We start from the raw sequence: 18690 nt of genomic DNA on the forward strand, positions 1-18690 counted from the left end.
CATGACGTTTATATAAATGTGTATTTAAAAGAGAAAAACTAAGATTATGTAGTATTATCCTATTTCACAGGCGGCGCAGTTGAGTTAAACGCCTCAGTTTAACACAAGAGAAGAAGATGGATCAAAACATGCACACGGAAACTCATCATTAGTGTGTTAGTTAAGTCAAACAAATTGCTTTCTGGAATATTTTGCTTTATGTGCGTTTAGCGTTCAATGTAAAGGTAACGTTCAATGATTTGGCTGTTTATTATTTTGTAACATAAACCTGAAAAAAATGAATCTGAACAAAATCAGTGTCTTGACCAGACATGTGTTTTTATGCAAACATGTTCTGAGCAGGTCATACGTGAGATTTGCTAAATGTGAAGTAGTCAGATTTCCTCAGTGTGCCTCAAAATTAATTGTAAACACATTACCATCCCAAAGTTTAAAGCCTGGGCTTGTGGTTCCAGTTCTGCCTGCAAGGACTTTGTCTTTGACAGCTCGCATGTTCAAATATGACAACACAGATGACAATAATGTAGAGGAAGATGAAATTGATGACGCAGAAATAGAGAAGCTGTTTCAGGAGCAAATCCCCTCTGGTATTGGTAAAGAAGACCACAGGGTCTTCATTGTTCACCCAGATGTAAAATGGGGGAGCAGAAAGCAATATCTGACCACAGGTAAATTAGTCTTGTTTTACCATTTTAAAATGTGTCACACTACAATTGAGTTAAAGTTGGTTGTATATTTGCACATTCGTTCAGTGGCAACTTGTGACTGACATGCCCCCTATATTGTTTACTATAGTACTTTAAATGTTCGGTTGTAACAACACATTTAATTATAACTTGAAAATAATATTTTTATTATTTTTTTACTGTAAACAACGTAGTTCTCTAATAGTCATTGGATGCTGATATCATTTCACTTTTTACATTGGCAAAGAATGCTTTTCTGAAATGAATTTATTAAGGAGAAGGTCTGAATGTGTGTATGTAAAACCAACTTTACCTCAGTCACACTACATAATGCATAGTTGCTCTTTAAAACAGCGGCACTTCAGATGGAAGAGGCTGTTGGCCTGGTGAAAACTTTACACAAGTGGAGTGTTGTTGATAAGCTCATCCTCTCCACCAAGACGCCGGAGAAGAAAAGAATTTTCGGGAAAGGAAACTTTCAGATGCTTACAGGTATGTGTAGTGCTGGTTTAGAATTGTAAAAAGTTAACTAGACACAAACTGACTTCAGTATATTTCTAGAGAAGATTAGAGCTACTCCTGGGGTCACAGCTGTCTTTGTGAACGTGGAACGTCTTTCACCTTCATCAGAAGTGAGTATTTAGAGAACAAACTGCTGAAATGTTCAATTTAAACAGGAGTCCCAAGCATTTTAAGAAGTAAAAACCAGTACATTCATTTTTTTATTCAGCTTCAACTTTTTTAAATTTAAGAAACAGACCATGAATATATTAGATTATATTGCATTTATTGTATATAAACCACACACACACACACACACACACACACACACACACACACACACACACACACACACACACACACACACACACACACATATTTATATACTATTGTAATATTACTGTAGACCATGGGAGGTCTTGGAGTGAAAAAGTTTAGTACTGCTGCGACAAATGTTTCTGAATACTATGATTATGATTATTTTCTAAGATGCCACATGTTGTATCTGCATGGTTATTACTGGTATATTGTATTAGATTCAGTGTGGCTGTTATTGGATCTGAAGTTCTATCTTGTAACGCATTTGTAGTTAAAGTGTTTTTCATTTTTCAAAGAATCATGCAATGTGCTCTGCTTATGTTTCAGAAAGACTTAGAGGAAGCCTGGGGAGTTAAGGTGCTTGACAGATACTCACTTGTCCTGCACATTTTCCGCTGTAACGCTAAAACAAAAGAAGCCAAACTGCAGATCTCTTTAGCAGAGATTCCCTTGTTCAGGTAAATTATGTTAGTTATTAAAATCTTCTCCTAAATGTTTTCTGATTACATTTATGAGTTATGTACATTTCTGACAGTTATTAAATTAACTGTTATTTTTCAGTTACCACTGTTTAAAGGTTTGGGAGGGTGTGATATGATCAGTGTAATAGAAGATAGATAGGCTAAATATTTTTTTAAGCATTGCAATAGTTTGAAATGTTTTAACAACACATTTGTTTTTTGAATGCAAAAGATCACGCCTGAGAAATGAGGTTGCAAATTTAGACCAGCAAGGTGGTGGCCCAAGGTACATTATGGGTTCTGGTAAGGACAAAAACAACATTCTAATACTTAAAACATTTATTCCAGGGTTATTTTCAATCCTGGGAATACAGTATGTATTTAAGTAGAACTCAAATGTTGTTTTCAGGTGAAACCCTGTATGAAATGCAGCAGCGATTGTTAAAGGAGCGAGAGCTGAAGATCCGATCAGCCCTGGAGCGCCTGAGGAGGAAGAGGAATCTGCTGCGCTCGCAGCGCAAACACAAAGACTTTCCCATCATCTCTGTCATGGGCTACACCAACTGTGGTGAGATTTGGATTCATATTAACCTGTTATTTGAGATTGTAGGAAGCACATTAAACAGTCTTTTGTTTTTTTAAAGGTAAAACCACTTTGATTAAAGCTCTGACTGGAGATGATGGGCTTCAGCCTAAAGACCAGCTCTTTGCCACACTGGATGTTACAGTACATGCAGGACAGCTGCCGTGTCACATGACTGTACTGTATGTAGATACCATTGGCTTTTTGTCGCAGCTCCCTCATCAGCTGATAGACTCCTTCTCTGCCACGCTGGAGGATGTGATACATTCTGTATGTACCCAAACAATACCTAAAGGGGACCTATAGTGCAAAAATCACTTTTAAAACACATTTGTGTGGCAACAGTGTGTGAATATAGCCAGCCTTTAATAGGATTTTTTATTATTATTATTATTATTTTTTATTATTAAAAAATTATTATTACACTTTACAAAAACAGTCGGTAGAAACACTTTGATTGACATTTTTCCCTTTGCACATCGTCGAAGGAAGAGAGCCCTGCCTGTTAGTGACTATCTATTAGCATAAACAGCCCTGAGTGAGAAGCAGCTGTCTGCCATTAGAGGTTTGAATCTGCCACTATGCTGACACATAGCTGTGTATAGCACCACCCTGTTTTAAAAATGAGGGCTGGGAGCACAATATCATTTAAATTTAAAGAGACAGTCAAAACCTTTAATAAAGAGAGTCAACCAAAACCTAGTTTAAAGCCTAAAAAGGACAGTTTCAAAGAGTTATAAAACATTATTTCTGTGGTTATTATGAGCTGAAACTTAGCAGCATGCACACTCTAGGAACATCAGAGATGAGTGTCATAACATAATCCCCCTAAAACTGTACAATTAGGTTCAAAGCTTAAAAGGGGCAGTTTAAGTTATACAAAATTATTTGTGTTGTATAAACCTAGCATAAACACTCTTGGGGCATCAGAGACTTATTTTACATTTTGTGAAAAAAGGGACATAATAGGTCAATTTTGTTTTGGAAAGTAAATACCCTCTCTTTTTGCAGGACCTCATAATTCACGTAAGAGACATCAGTCATCCAGAAACTGTCAGCCAAAAGGTCAATGTACTGAATGTGCTGAACAATCTTCAGATCCCAGAAAGACTCCTGACCTCTATAATAGAGGTGCACAATAAGATTGACCTCATTGAGGGGTGAGCCATAACTGTCTTCTTCATTTGTGTAACAATCCAGTAATCAAATAATTCATTGTTATTTTAAGTGGTCTTTATTGCTCATACTATTGTCAAACCTGATGTGATAAACTTCCCAATGTTAATTGCCTTGTAGTTTATGCTGCGGATACAAATACCTTGGGCTAAATCATGTGACTTAATGCAAGAAGTACTATTTGAAAAATGCCATGCCAACAAAAACACCTAGCAAACACATAGCAACAGATAAAAAAGGAGCTTGAACTTTAAAAACTATGCTTTTAGTTGCGTTCCTTAATGACACTATGCACTTACACACTTAACCATGCAGTGAATGGAATACTTACACTAATTATATTACAAAATGACATAGAATATTGCATATATGTGATTTGGGACATACCTAATGTCTTATCAAATAAAACTGCCTAGCAACAACATAGCAATTGGTTAAAATACATTTTGGGAATTAAATAGCAACATACTGGGCACATAAACACTCATCAACCACCAAGACCATCTTAGCAACTGCTTTAGCAATATGCTAAAACAACTTAAAAAACTTTTAATAATAAAATTACACATATTACTTTAACAATCTCATAGCAATGTCCTCAACGAAACCATCCAGAGCACCCTAGAAACTACATAGCAACATGCTAAAAAAAACTCACAACACTTTAAACACAAAACAAAACGCAGACAAAAAAACACACCAAATAATCACAGAAACATAGACAAAACATTTACTACAATTCACTAACATCAAATAAACACCAACTAGCAACCAGCCACCAAAAACAGTCTACCAAATGTTTTGAATGAGATGTATTTGTTTGTGTATTGAATATGGTATGTGTCTATTGTGACCCCTTTAAAAAAAGCATCCTATAGGGTTTATCCTATATAATAATGTTAACAACAACATATGCTCTTCAGATATGAGTCCAGTGATCCTGAGGTTATCCCTATATCAGCTCTTAAACAATGTGGTCTGGAGGCATTAAAAGAAAAGATTGAGGAAGCTGTGCTTAAGTGTACTGGAAAACAAATGATGACCCTCAAGGTGCAGCTCAACACCTCTCAATTATCGTAAGTTTGACATAAAAGTACATGAAATTACTTTATATTCTGCACAGATTTTTTTAAACCGGGCAAAGAACCAGATCATACTTCATTCACATTGATAAAAGTCTTGTAATAACCCCCAGTAACACTTAAAGGTTGTTGTTTACTTCAATGAATATATAAAGCGTTAGTTCGACAAAGCATTTCTGTTAATTTTTGACCCTCATGTCATTCTAAATCCTGTCCAATGGTGCCAGTTTCCTCACCTCACACCAGCTATAGGTGGAGTGGAGACAGTGATAGAGCCAATTCAGTGAACAGGAATGAATGGTAGGTCATGATGGGTAAGGACCGATAGAGGGAATTAGGCTAGGACACAAGGTTACACCCTTACTCTTTACAAGAAGTGCCACATGATTTTTAATGACCACAGAGAGTCAGGACCTGGGTTTAACGTCTCATCCGAAAGTCAGCGCCCACTGACAGTATGGTGTCCTCTTCACTTTACTGGGGCGTTAGGACTCACACAGGCTGAGTGCTTCCTGCTGACCCCACTAACACCACTTCCAACAGCAACCTAGTTTTCCCACGTGATCTCCAATGTACTGACCCTAACCCTAACAACTGCTTAGCTTCAGTGAGTAACCGGTCTTGGGCTGCAGAGTGATATGGCTGTGGGTAATGTTTTACTTACTTTTTAGCCAGAAAGCTAGATAATTGTTGTGCAACAACATACAGCATAACTAACTGACATGAGATATGCCTGGGCTGTGCTTCTACAGAATTCCCTCATAGAAAGAACAGCCAGAAAAGAGAAATGTATGCATTTGTGCTGAATGGAAGCATCATTGACACATAACAATCCAGATATATAACTGTCAGTATGTTGGTGTGCTTTTTATACAGTTTCTATTCTAATTTGCGGATTTAGTACAATTAGAGGATCAATTGAAATGCAAAGTCAAAGTATAAATAGCACAAGTGAACAAATAGATTTTCCCTACCAGCAAATATTAATCAGCGATGTCCAAACTAGGGCCCGCGGACCAAAGTTGGCCCTTGGAAATTTTTGATTTGGCCCACCATTCTATCTGAGAAGAGAGTGAGAATGATGGGAGTTGGGGCGAATGCCTTTAACAGAGATTGTTATTTTTAATTTAACATTAGTTTTGTTTGTTTAATTGCTGAGCTACAAAAAAAAAAAACTGAAAATAAATGATTCATATTAATGTTGTAAATGAACCTTTTAAATATGAATAGTCACTCAATGAATAGAGGACAATGCAGAACACATCGGCAATGCAAATCAAGGCAAAAAAACAAACAAACAAAAAAACAGGCACAGCTTGACTAGTGTAACACCATTCTGTTATAAATGCAATTGTTTTTACTGTAAGAAGTTCGTTATAAATTAAAAATATTCAGCATTAGTTCATATAAAGCAATGTTTTTAATTTAAATACATTTTGAAATCAACAATGGCAACTTTAATGTAATAGAGTGTGGCATATCTAACTTTGGCCCACCACACTCAATCAAGGTTTTTGGCCCTTCATAAGAAAAAGACTGGGCACTCTTTAAGCAAAGCGACATGGCATCAAGCAAAAAAAAAAAAAAAACACTGACTAAATCACCAATGACTACATCGCTGAGGAATATCCACAAGATAGATGTAAATGTTGCTAAATTGTAGCTCTGACATGGACAAGATATTAAATGACTAAAAAATGTCTGCAGGTGCAGTATTATAGATTGTAAGGGCCCACAGTTTACAGTTTGAGATCATATCTCTGTTTTGTTCTGTTGATATGTTATCTAAATATGACTGGTTTGTGCTACGTTTCTACAGAGATGCTAGTGTAGCTGTCATTTAGCCACATAGTTTTTTGCCTTCCAAGTCTCTGCACAGGTCACATGATTTAAACCGGTGTTTCTCAACTGGTGGGTCGCGACCCACGGGAACATTTTCAGTGGGTCGCGGAGTGTGTGATCAAAAAAAAACAAAAGTTAAATTTTTTACTTATTTTGCTTATGCCGGACTTTTATTTTGAAATGTGTGCGCGACAACCCTACCGTTTGACCTGTGAAATTTCATTTAATTATTGCAACAAATATGTCAAAGTGCAAGTACGACCACGAATATGTAAATAATGGATGTATATATTGATGACAAAAAAAGACTTAAAGCCTCAGTGTCATATGTGGTGAGGTGCTCTCATAAGAGAGCATGAAACCTTCTAAATTAAAACAACATTTATAAACCAGAAAGCTCAGCAGTGAATGTTTTATTAACAGTTTTTGTTGTTTTTACTTTGCAATATTTCTATAATTGATACATTTTTTTAAATGACACCAATTAAATAGTGTTTAATTGCAAGCCTTGATTTTCTTATGATGTATCTGTCACTACTTTCTTATGTTAACAAATAAATACAAATGAAGTATAATTCCTAAAATTGTATTATAGTTCCTAAAAATTTGGGTCGCGGCTTGATGACCATGTAAAAATGTGGGTCCCATGGCCAAACCAGTTGAACCCCTGATTTAAACTATAAACAGTGAGCAAGGTTCCAGACTTGTTCAAAATCTAGAAAATAGCAAAAACATCTTCAAAACATGGAATTGGTCTGTAAACTTTCTGTCTATGGTGGACGAGGGAGCTCTAGGATTTCACGTGAAATACCTTAATTTGTGTTCTGAAAAAGCACAGAGGTCTCAGGGGGTTGGAACGACATGAAGGTGAACAATTAAAAAGAGAGTTTTCATTTTTGGGTGAACTAACATGTCTGCCCTCTGCCTTTCACAGTTGGCTGTATAAGGAGGCGACGGTTCAAGCGGTAGATAACGTAGGAGACGACTGCACCGCCAATGTCAAGGTCATCATCAGCCAGGCTGCATATGGCCGCTACAGGAAGCTCTTTCAGGTCACCTCATAACAGACTGCTCCCATTGCACAGCCAGATCGTCCAAAATAATGCATGCACTCAGTCACATAATGATGTGTAAATATTTATTTGCTTTATAAGTAGTATTTAAAAATGTAAAAGCCTATATTTTGATACAATAAAATTGCACATTGAGAAACAAAGATGATGTGTTGTGATATGAACAGTACATGAATGCTGTTTATCAAAAATGTCCATTGAGCAGCAGTAAAAAGCAAAGGTGAAAACAATGAGGATTAAATATTGCACAGTTGCATTGACCTGCATACGCTTCTAGGCTGTAAACCTTATGTTTGTTTAACATTATGCCTGAAAATGGGATCTGTCTGACACCTTTTTCATCTACAACTTGTGTAGAACGCTAAAGCAAGGTTACTGACTGGTACAAAAAAGGAGAACTTATCACTCCAGTGCTATATTCTCTTCATTGGTTGCCAGTCAAGTGCAGGATTGATTTTAAGATGTTATCCCTGGTTTTTGTTCCTTATGTACTGTTGGGGATGTTTTTATCCACTCTGGGCTGATTTTCAGTATTAAATTGGCCATAACTTTTTCTGTGTTTCAGCTAGCAGAATGATTTTTGCTGACAAATCTTATTTTGACACAGATTTTAAGAAAAGGCTTTGAATTTTTGAAAGAACTCAACGATACACTCTGGGCAAATTTACGACCCTTTTGTTATGTTAGGGATGAAAAAATACTCTAAATTAAACTGCTGTAAAAATACTTCAGATCATTTTTTTTTTAAATTGCATAAATCTGTTCAGCAGCCTCAGTCTTGATCAAAAAAGGATTTTAACTCTTAAATTGCCAAATTTATAAAGTATGTTACTGATTTGGTGAGAAAAAAACACACAAAATTACATATTTTTAATATATAAAGTAGTTGTGGACTGGATTTTTTAAAACCTTTTATCAGAGTCTTGTACATGTGAAACAACATTGCCTTTGATGCATTGTTTTTTGATTGATTTCCATTTTTTCTCACTAATTTACTGTTGGTGGCCGTTTCTGCCCTGTTGACTTTCATTATAAACACATTTTTTTGATTGCAAAACCATGACACCATATAATCATGCGTTTTTGATTGTTGCTGGTTTTCCCTGTTGAGAATGTGTAAAATTAGTCATTTTTACTGTTGATCATTAGTTGGCACGATTACCCTTTAGATTAGACCCTTTAGCCGGTGCATAAAAAGCTTAGTTTCTGGATTTTATATGGAGTAAAACAGATAATTAAAGTGTGTATATGTGTGTGAGAGTGACCTTTAAGCACTTACCTTGATGTGTCTGAGAAAATCTAAATATGCATCTCAGAACTACATGGAGTAAAAAAAACTAAAAAAAAAAAACTATTTATGGCAAAACAAGCCACCAACTGTAAATTAGGGGGGAAATGAAAATCTAACAATGCATTAAAGCCAATGTTATAACTAATCGTTTACATGTCCAAGACTGTGATAAAAGATACTGTGAAAACTACTTTTTGTATTGAAAAGGTCATTTTATGCATTTTTGTTTTCACCAAATCAGTGACATCATTTGTGAACTTGGCAATTAAAGAGTTAAAATCCTGTAATTTTTTAAAACAATTTAGTAGTTTTGATCAGGACTGAGGTTGATTTACAGATTTATGCAATTAAATGTGAAGGTCGACCAGGTCACTCAGATCAGGTAGTCAGTCGAGGTCTAAATAGGAATCAAAAGGCGACAGGTGCTCTTCTATACTCTCAGAAATAAAGGTACATGAGCTGTCAATGGGCTGTACCTTTTTAAAAGAGGCAAATTTGTACCAAAAAGGTCCATATTAATATCTCATAGGTACATATTAGTGCCTAAAAAGTACAAAGGTGTTCCTCTTAAAATTTGTGGGTACTAATATATACTTTTGAGGTACCAATATGAACCCTTCAAGTACAAATGTGGATCTTTTGAAAAGGTACCACCCCAGTGACTGAGTGACACCTCGCGTACCTTTATTTTTGAGAGTGTAGGGCCAAAATTTTGTAATGATCTTCAAACTTTTAGGTCACAGTTAAAGACATTTGTTCAGTTTAGCATTTGAGGTACTCTAAGAAATGCTTGTTGTGTTTTTTTTATATCTAATGTTTGTACTTTGTAGTCCATGCCATTTGTGTATTTTACATTTCTATGTATTATGTGTAGCACTTTGGGCAATTTAACTTGCAGTTAAATGTGCAATCTAATGAAGAAGTTCTAAGAGAAACTCTTATATTTGAACACTTCAATTTAAAAGTGGAAGTATTAAAGTAGTTTTTTGTTGAGAGAAATAACAAGCGAGCAAATTGGAAGGAGTCCAATGAAGTCACCTGCTATTATGTTTAGACACGGGGGTTCAGCTCCTGGTTTTTGTTCTTTAAGCCATTCCTGCACACGGTTCCAGTACTTCTTGGTCAATGTTTTGAGAGACTCTTGAGGATTTGAGGCAATGAAGCATCGATCGGTCGTCAAATTCAAGCCTGCAACGAAAAAACCCTCTGCGCAATAGAAATATGCTGATTAGAGATCTGATAGGTTTTTTCAATAACGGTCAACTAAAAGCTTCTCTCACCAGGTCGACCAAGCTGCTTCTTACATTCCATATACTGGATCAGCTCTTCTGCATTTGGCTTATTGGCCCAAAGGTATTGGATGGCAGGCCACAGCTCCTTATGGCGAATTGTTGACTGCGGGTCTTCATACGACAGCACCACTTGACAGCCTAATGCCCACAGCCTCCGTAAAGTCACCAGAGTCTCCTTTAAAAACATGTATGAGAAGAAACAAACCAAAAACATATTTATAAAAGAGTCTAAATGAGTGAAAACTTGATTTGAGTTTTTTTCTTAATATTTTGTGCTCATCAGACATGTGATAAATAAATTAAATACATTCAAACTGTGTTTTTCTCATACACAATATGATATGCATTAAAATTCTTAGACAGCCACTTGTGAGCTTAAAATACAGTAATAACAATAACAAAAATATACATTTTCGAGAAAAATAAGTGCAATAAAACAAATATAAAATATTTTCAAGTCTTTCAGTATATATTTTAATGTAAAAAGCTATCTGTACAAACAGAAACATAGAAGTTTATTTAATCTAAATTAAAAGTAATATAGCAAAATATTACTGCACTTAACAAATTAAGATTTTTATTTGAATAAATGTGAATAATAATTATTAATTATCATTTAGATTATTAATGGCGATGCTGTGGCGCAAAGGGTAACACAATCGCCTCACAGCAAGAAGATCGCTGGTTCGAGCCTCGGCTGGGTCAGTTGACATTTCTCTGTGGAGTTTGCATGTTCTCATGGTGTTCGCGTCGGTTTCCTCCAGGTGCTCCGGTTTCCCCCCCAAGTCCAAAGACATGCGCTATAGGTGAATTGGGTAAGCTAAAGTGTCTGTAGTGTATGTGTGTATGGATGTTTCCCAGAGATGGGTTGCAGCTGAAAGGGCATCTGCTGCGTAAAACATATGCTGGAAAAGTTGGCGGTTGATTAATAGCGGGACTAAGCCGAAAAAGAAAACGAATGAATGAATGAATTATTAATTACATTTCAATAATAATAAATATAAATATTATTCCTGTGATTTAAAGATGAATTACCCAAGTGTTTGATGCTTTTTCGAAAAATCATTATGCTTTCTTCAGAATTTGATGAATGGAATGTTCAAAAGAATGCTATTTGTCTGAAGTTTAAAACAGTTATAACTATCTTCAGTGTCACATTTTGTTGTGTCCTTACGTAAAACCTCATTGCGGTAGTGTTTTATGGTTTTTAAAAACAACACATAATAAAAAATATGTTTCACCAAATCATCTTACATTTCGGAATAATTACCTAATCCTAAATACTATTTATTTTTGTGAAGTTTCACAAACTAATTTCAAGAGGAGCATGTGATATGATTGATCGCAGCTGCTTTCTTATCTATAATCATTAGTAAGCCAATCGGATAATTCCAAACGCACTATAAATAGCCCGTCTAGCATTACTCCCTTATCTTCGTTTTTTGAAGAATCTCAAGAACTACCTGACCCTCTTACATGCTCATTGACCAGGTGAGCTCAAATTTCCCCGACCTCAGGGTTCTCTCTTGGGACAGCATGCCAAACCTGCTATTATTATCAAGCAATATCGAAGTGTGAACTCTTGAAACTTTATTTGTTTATTTGGCAGGGACCGTGTACATTAATTACCACTGCTGCACATGCAAGGCTATTTTTCATCTGTTGTAACAGGACATATGTTAAAATTGTCATCCTAAAACCAAAACAAATACTATACAATGAATTAAGCATAACTAAGAAGCACTAAAAATGAATAAGGTATTGATTCATTCAATCATTTTTTTTTGGCTTAGTCCCTTTATTAATCAGGGGTCACCACAGCAGAATGAACCGCCAACTTATCCAGCACATGTTGGCACACACACTAACATACACTACGGCCAATTCAGCTTATGTAATTAACCTATACCACATGTCTTTGGACTTGTAGGGGAAACCGGAGCACCCGGAGGAAACCTATGCAAACCCGGGGAGAACATGCAAACTCCACAGAGAAATGTCAAATGACCCAGCCGAGGCTCAAACCAGTGACCTTCTGGCTGTGAGGCGATTGTGCTACCCATTGCGCCACCGTGACGCCATGAACATGGTCAAATAGATCTTAATGAAAAAATCTATGAACATTTATTATTTTTACAAACATTTTAAAATAGAAAAGATACTTTAAATGTTGTAATACCACAATATTTAATAAGGAGTACATTTCATATTGATAATAATCCTTTCAGGTGACACGGTGGCTCAGTGATTGGCACTGTCACCTCAAAGCAAGAAGGTCGCTGGTCAGTTGGCATTTTTCTGTGTGGCGTTTGCATGTTCTCCCCGTGTTTTCCTCCGGGTGCTCCGGTTTCCCCCACAAGTCCAAAGACATGCGCTAAAGGTGAACTGAATAAACTAAATTGTCCGTAGTGTATGTGTGTATGGTTGTTTTCCCAGTGCTGGTCCGCTGTGTAAAACATATGCTGGATAAGTTGGTGTTTCATTGAGCAGTGGCGACCCTTGATGAGTAAAGGGACTAAGCTGAAGAAAAAACAAATGAATGAATAATCATTTTACAATATTTTTTATCAAATAAACGCAGCTGTGTTGAGAATTCAATGTTTATCAATTCCATAAACTGATCATTAATGTATTAACTGTACAAGAAACATGTTATTATGTTTAACATTCCAAATGGTTTCTTACATTCACAGGGCACAGCTTGGAGCGAAAAATGTTCTTCAGTGCATAGATGAATCCTTCGTGCAGTTCGTCACTCATCCCTTCAAAATTTCTGCAAGCCAGGATGATGATTTCTTTGGGATGAGATTCAAGCCATAAATTAACAGTCTCTAGAGTTTCCTAAAAAAGAAAGCATGTTTGGAAGGTAGAAAATGCACACTGCAAATAAATATTAAAGTTACAGACGTAAACAGATAATCCATCTCAATGGGTTTATACTTACGATCACAGTCGCGTGTGTGTAAATGATATGAGTGAAGTAAAGCTCACTGGAAGTATCATACTGTTTGTGGGCAACTCGGAGATCAAAGTATCGAATGCCTGCTTGAAGTTGCTCCACAATGTTTATTACCTGTTTGCAACACAATAATAGGGAGATTTTATACAATGTTAGAACATTACATTTCATACATACATACATATACTCAAGATATAAACTACCACTATGGGTGCTATTGGAAAGAGAGACTTTTTGGTATTTCTACAGTGAAATTTTAAGTATTGTAAGCACTCAAAATAATTAGCTAACACTTTACAATAGTAGTACGTGAATGTGTTAATAGACATTATTATGAACTAAAGATGAATTAAAGTGTGCACTAATTATGAACTAACTTTAACTACAACATGAGTCACGTGAGTTCATGTGTGAATAACAGCTACCTTAATTACTTGTTAGTACATGCTTGTTTGTTAATTAATGTATTGATTACATTAGTTTATGCTTAATTTACTCATGAAATATTAATATATAAATTGTAGGTGGGCATAGATTCATTTTTTATCTAGATCAGTGGTTCTCAAACTTTTTTCATCAAGTACCACCTCAGAAAAAAATTGTCTTTCCAAGTACCACCAAAATGAGCAGTATTGAAATACAGTAGCGTAGTAGGCTCAGTAAAGCGGCTACAACTCTGCACAGTTAAAAAAACGTGGCAGATTACCTCAGAAATATAGGCTATATGTCATATATGGCATATTATATACATCATTTTTGATAAATTTTAAAATATATGTAGCATGTATATGACATATTTCATTCCTCCGCGTACCACTAGAAGGAAGCCCGCGTACCACTAGTGGTACACGTACCACAGTTTGAGAACCACTGATCTAGATTAATCTTACTGTAATCTTAGAGATAATCTAGATTAAAATAGCTCATTTGAATTCTGCCGAAAGCATTTATAATATGTGTGCTACCCAAATAATGACTAAAAGTAAGTCTTTGAGAACGGGTTTCTCAAGCCAGGTGGCGCATTAGACCAGGGGCTCATCTCCTGCTGCACAAACTGCTTGAGAAACTGTTCTACTATGATAATTGGTGATGAAAATAAATAGTTTTATAAGATGTACTTGTGTTTACTAACTGTTTATACAGTTAAACATGAATTTTGAACTGTAGACTTACATAAGCTGGAAAAAGCGATTTTTAATTACCTTAATGAGATTAAAGTCATAACTGAAACAGAAATGGAATTAAGACATGTGGAATATGCATATATTAGTGGCTTTATTGAAGTAAACACCACAATCAAACTTTTACCGTCATGTAGGACCTATCGCCAAATTTTCTGTCAAGATCCACAAGCGCGGCTGTTAGTAAAGGACCGCACAAACACACACACACAACCACACATCACGATATGCAGAAGTTTTTTTTTTCTTTACATTTGGTGTGCTTTATTAAATTCCATAACACTCTCACCAGTCCTTATTTCTTATTTGCGTCTAATACCCCAGTTTGTCACGGGGGCATGAATGAAATGTTCATGAGTTAATGGGAAACTGCCGAACTGCAGTTAAAGTCACCCAAAATTACAGCAAACTCTTGAAAGCACTTCACGTAAACACCTTAATTATATTATTGTCTATTAAGGCAAATAAATAGATTACAGATGTCCATGTAAGCGTAGTCAGTAGTGTCTTCAAAGTAAGTGAAGGATCCAGAAGAGCATCCTGCTGATTTAATTCAGAAGGGCACTTTTTTTATCTGACTGCTCACCGGTTTGACTTTCATTCATTTTAAAAAGCACCAGCTCCATTTTATTTGTATATCTTTTACTCGAACGCATAAACTCTACAGGTGCCTGATAGTTAGATGTGGAGCTAACATTAATCAGATTCACTCTAGTGAACTGCATGCACGTCACGTTTGATGTTGTAATTGCACTGTAGGAATACACACAGGTTCGAAGACTCGTTCTCGCCACAGTGCAATTTGGCCAGGTATACATCCGCGCTAAAATGTCAAGGTGAAAGTCATCATAGCTTGAGTAGAATAGACCCAGCTCCCAGTCCAACTTTAAGAATAGATTAACAGCGATATTTTTTTATTGCCTGATAAGAGTCTCGCGTTAACGCAGCACGTTAACGCCAATAACAGCCCACCCTCTAATGTAATTATATCATGAATTTACTTGGAGGGGAACATCATCATTAACCCATTCTTAAATACTTATGAACTTCTTATGCACATTATTCTAGTGCGTTTACACTGAATAACAATAGACAAGTGTTCAGTCAACATCAACATGAACCGTTTAAACACAGGAGTTCATGAGTAGTCAAGGATGAGCTATAATGGTGATGTGCCCCTCCAAGTAAAGTCATGACAGTATACATTAACAGCTCATGAGTTCATGTTGGTTACATTTAGCTTAAACATAAATGTTAATTAATACATTAATTAACAACATGTACTACCAAGTAAATAGGGTAGTTGTTATTCACACAAGAACTCATGTGACTCGTGTTGTAGTTAAAGTTAGTTCATGATTGGCCTGCGCCTTAAGTACTCATTCATTCATAATTAAGTAATGTTTAGTTTACACATCATTATTCATGTACTGTTTTTTTAAAGAGATACCAAAATTATTATATTGAAGGATATTCTTGCCTGAGTAGTGGCCCATCTGTAAATGAATGGTCGGGTGAAACAGTAGAAAACTCCATCCAGTAACCTGAAGGTGTCTGATTCAGACCGGAGCAGTGGAGAATTGATATCTAGACAGTAGCTCATTGCATCATGGCTACCTGAAAGCAAATGAAGGATCGTGGATTTATCTTGCATCGATAAGGACATTTAAAACATGCGAACACATACATACAGGACAATTTTCCATTCAATTTAGTACAGTGAGAAGTAAACAAAAATGAAGGACATGATTTAATATTTCTATCAGACATTGATTGATGTCCTTTGGTGAAAGTGCCAAGTGAAAAAGAACCTGTCCTCTCGAGTAATGTAAAATTTTGGAAGGTAATTCGGGCCAAAATTCTAAACAAACAGTTTGGGTGTTTTATGGTCAAGATATATTGTTGTACTTTTACTTTTTTAAGTTGCACTAAGGTTTACTTTTATTATACAAAAGTCTCTAACACAGATTTTGTCCTTAGCACAACATGTGCAGTCCATTTTTTATAATGTAAATGTGACTGAATTCACGTGTGCTTTGAATTGTTTTTGCACCACTTAGTTTGTCCACAAGTGTCAACCTAGATGTTGGTTCACAGTTGGAAAACATTTAATGAGACAAAACAAGAATAAACAAGTTCTTAAGACAACAAAAACAACGGATGTCCACATTAACATTTATTTGTGTGGTAAATACATCAATACCCATGACTTTAAGTGTGAACGTAAAAAGTTAACATGTTTTTTACTACATGTAAAGATGCACAGTTTGACCAATTTTACGTCTGATGCCAGAGCTCCAGTTGCTGATACAATCAATGCATCCAAAGTCATGTACTCTCCAAGTAAGTACTACATTTGAATTTAACTTTACTTCACCACTAAAGCTTGGTGATTAATGGAAAAGAAATCACAAATACAATTGAGCAAAGCTGCGACTGTCATGCACATCTTGTCATTGATGAATTGTTGTGTGATCAGCGGTAAATCTCCTCCAAAGAAGTGCTCTTTTGACTCAAAAACTCCAAATACCAATGAAGAAGAAACACTTACTTCATAACGTTAGTCAATATGTGGTGTCTTTGCATTCAGCATTTACTACATAGAGCCATAGTTCTAGTATAATGATTATCTCAATGTTATTATTGTCAGATTAAATAATTTTTAATTCTGAACGCAATTTTGCATAGCTAATCAGTGTAGCTAGACTAATAATAAATAAACGCTGCTTCATCTGAAAGCAAGAGCTGGAGGTTTACTGAACCAGACTTAAGCTGGGGTCACACTGCACTTTTGTCCCCATAGACTTCCATTTATATGCACACGAATGCGTCAGACTGGAAATGACAAGTTGCAGTTAGCTTCATTGGAAAGTTCAAGCTTGGTGAGCTCTGACCTGCGAAATCGCATCACATAATTGCGTGAGACCAATTAAAGATCAAAACATGACATCTCGAATTTCACACACACAAACTCTAGTGTGACTGCAGCACTACTGACATTATGTACTTTAAAAATGGAATCCGTTAATTGCCCTGAATGGTATGAATATAAATAGTATGACATAGAATTATGACTATTAAAGTGAATTTTGTGATTTTGGACAGACTGGAGAACTTAAACAGTTAGCCATTTGGCTCATTTTCTAAAAAAAAAGAAAAAAAAAAAAGCTGAAATTATTGCAAGCAAGCATATTGAATAAGCAAAACACTTCAAGAAAGCGGTTTCACTGAGTGTTCGTTAATGCTTTGGCACAGTTAAACTGTGCATGCTGACACGATCACTGTCTTGCATTTAAAGAATTTTGTCACTAATGGCCTTCCATACTTTTTTGGTGAAATATAACTAGGGCACGTGATTTAAAAAGAATATAAAATTGACCTAACAAGTTGCAAAACTAACACTATTTGAACTGAAACCATGGCTTTTAAAGTGTTACAATAAAACAAAAAGTAAACCCCAGTATATTAAAAAACTAAAACTTGTACAAAAAAACTTACCTTTTGATTCACCTATAGTTTTCATAGTCTCACCTGGTATAGCGAGATTTGTTAAAGGGATATCCAACAGTTTTTCTGGTAAACGTGACATCCAGTCTTCTTGGTTGTCATCCTCTCGGATTTGTTCCATAAGTTTACCGGAGTGTAAAAAACACACACTCTTTAAAACTGCATCTAGAAGAATGTGAAAACAAAGCGAGTCTATTCCGCTTAAACAGTCGCGTTTAAGCTAAACAACAGATAAACACATCGTCAATAACGAGGATCAAATTACAACTCCTTTAAAAGCTGACCACAAAACTTAATCGTTAAGTGAACTCTGTGGTACACAGAACTGATATTTCAGTACCGTTCATCCGTGAACTTTTAAAACGCGTTTGACTTGTCATGCTAGCTCGCTATTACCTTTGTTTTCTTCCTGCTTCAGTCTCACACTTCACAGCTGGTTGCAGAACAGCCTTTTCATACTGTTTTCTCCATTTTGACATTCTTGTTCGGCACAATTAGATGTGTCCATCATATTATGGATACAACAGGCCACTAAAGTATATTTCTGCCATGCTTTTTACGATTGTAACTAATAACTAAAAACAATACAATAGAGTAACACAATATAAATTTAATTTTCGTTTTTTTGGGGGGGTTGTGATGTGGAAATCTGCTGAACTTTCATCACCTTATCATATTTTGAGGTGGAAAATAACACAAAACCATCAGTCAAAGGTTAACTTTGACTAAATGCTTTCA

At 35.7% G+C, this 18690-nt stretch overlaps 2 protein-coding genes across 6 annotated transcripts; one reads left to right on the plus strand and one right to left on the minus strand.

The window, feature by feature from the left end:
• The first annotated feature begins 95 nt into the window (after nucleotides 1–95).
• Nucleotides 96–7865, plus strand: gtpbp6 (GTP binding protein 6 (putative)). 2 transcript variants are annotated; one of them, XM_009302524.2, is made up of 10 exons: nucleotides 96–668; nucleotides 1041–1178; nucleotides 1248–1318; nucleotides 1833–1963; nucleotides 2199–2269; nucleotides 2376–2534; nucleotides 2611–2819; nucleotides 3561–3709; nucleotides 4649–4801; nucleotides 7584–7865. In XM_009302524.2, the coding sequence occupies exons 1-10, from the start codon at nucleotides 278–280 to the stop codon at nucleotides 7711–7713; spliced, it is 1602 nt and encodes a 533-aa protein (XP_009300799.1). In that variant the 5' UTR covers nucleotides 96–277; the 3' UTR covers nucleotides 7714–7865. The 2 variants fall into 2 exon arrangements, with proteins under 2 accessions (XP_009300799.1, XP_073810442.1); XM_073954341.1 differs by lacking the exon at nucleotides 4649–4801.
• Nucleotides 7774–18381, minus strand: plcxd1.2 (phospholipase C, X domain containing 1, tandem duplicate 2). Of its 4 annotated transcripts, none has more exons than XM_005165995.5 (7): nucleotides 18349–18381; nucleotides 17977–18117; nucleotides 15926–16062; nucleotides 13250–13378; nucleotides 12991–13146; nucleotides 10294–10480; nucleotides 7774–10219 (listed from the first exon to the last, which is right to left on the minus strand). In XM_005165995.5, exons 2-7 carry the CDS (start codon nucleotides 18071–18073, stop codon nucleotides 9987–9989), a joined length of 939 nt encoding a protein of 312 aa, XP_005166052.1. In that variant the 5' UTR covers nucleotides 18074–18117; nucleotides 18349–18381; the 3' UTR covers nucleotides 7774–9986. The 4 variants fall into 4 exon arrangements, 2 of the variants coding, with proteins under 2 accessions (XP_005166052.1, XP_021332869.1); XM_021477194.2 differs by having other exon boundaries at nucleotides 17944–18117; XR_012408068.1 differs by lacking the exons at nucleotides 7774–10219; nucleotides 10294–10480 and adding exons at nucleotides 11875–12093; nucleotides 12140–12584 and having other exon boundaries at nucleotides 12701–13146.
• Nucleotides 18382–18690: the final 309 nt, after the last annotated feature.

The sequence above is a fragment of the Danio rerio genome, chromosome 6 (genome assembly GCF_049306965.1).
Source record: "Danio rerio strain Tuebingen ecotype United States chromosome 6, GRCz12tu, whole genome shotgun sequence".
Taxonomy (NCBI): domain Eukaryota; kingdom Metazoa; phylum Chordata; class Actinopteri; order Cypriniformes; family Danionidae; genus Danio; species Danio rerio.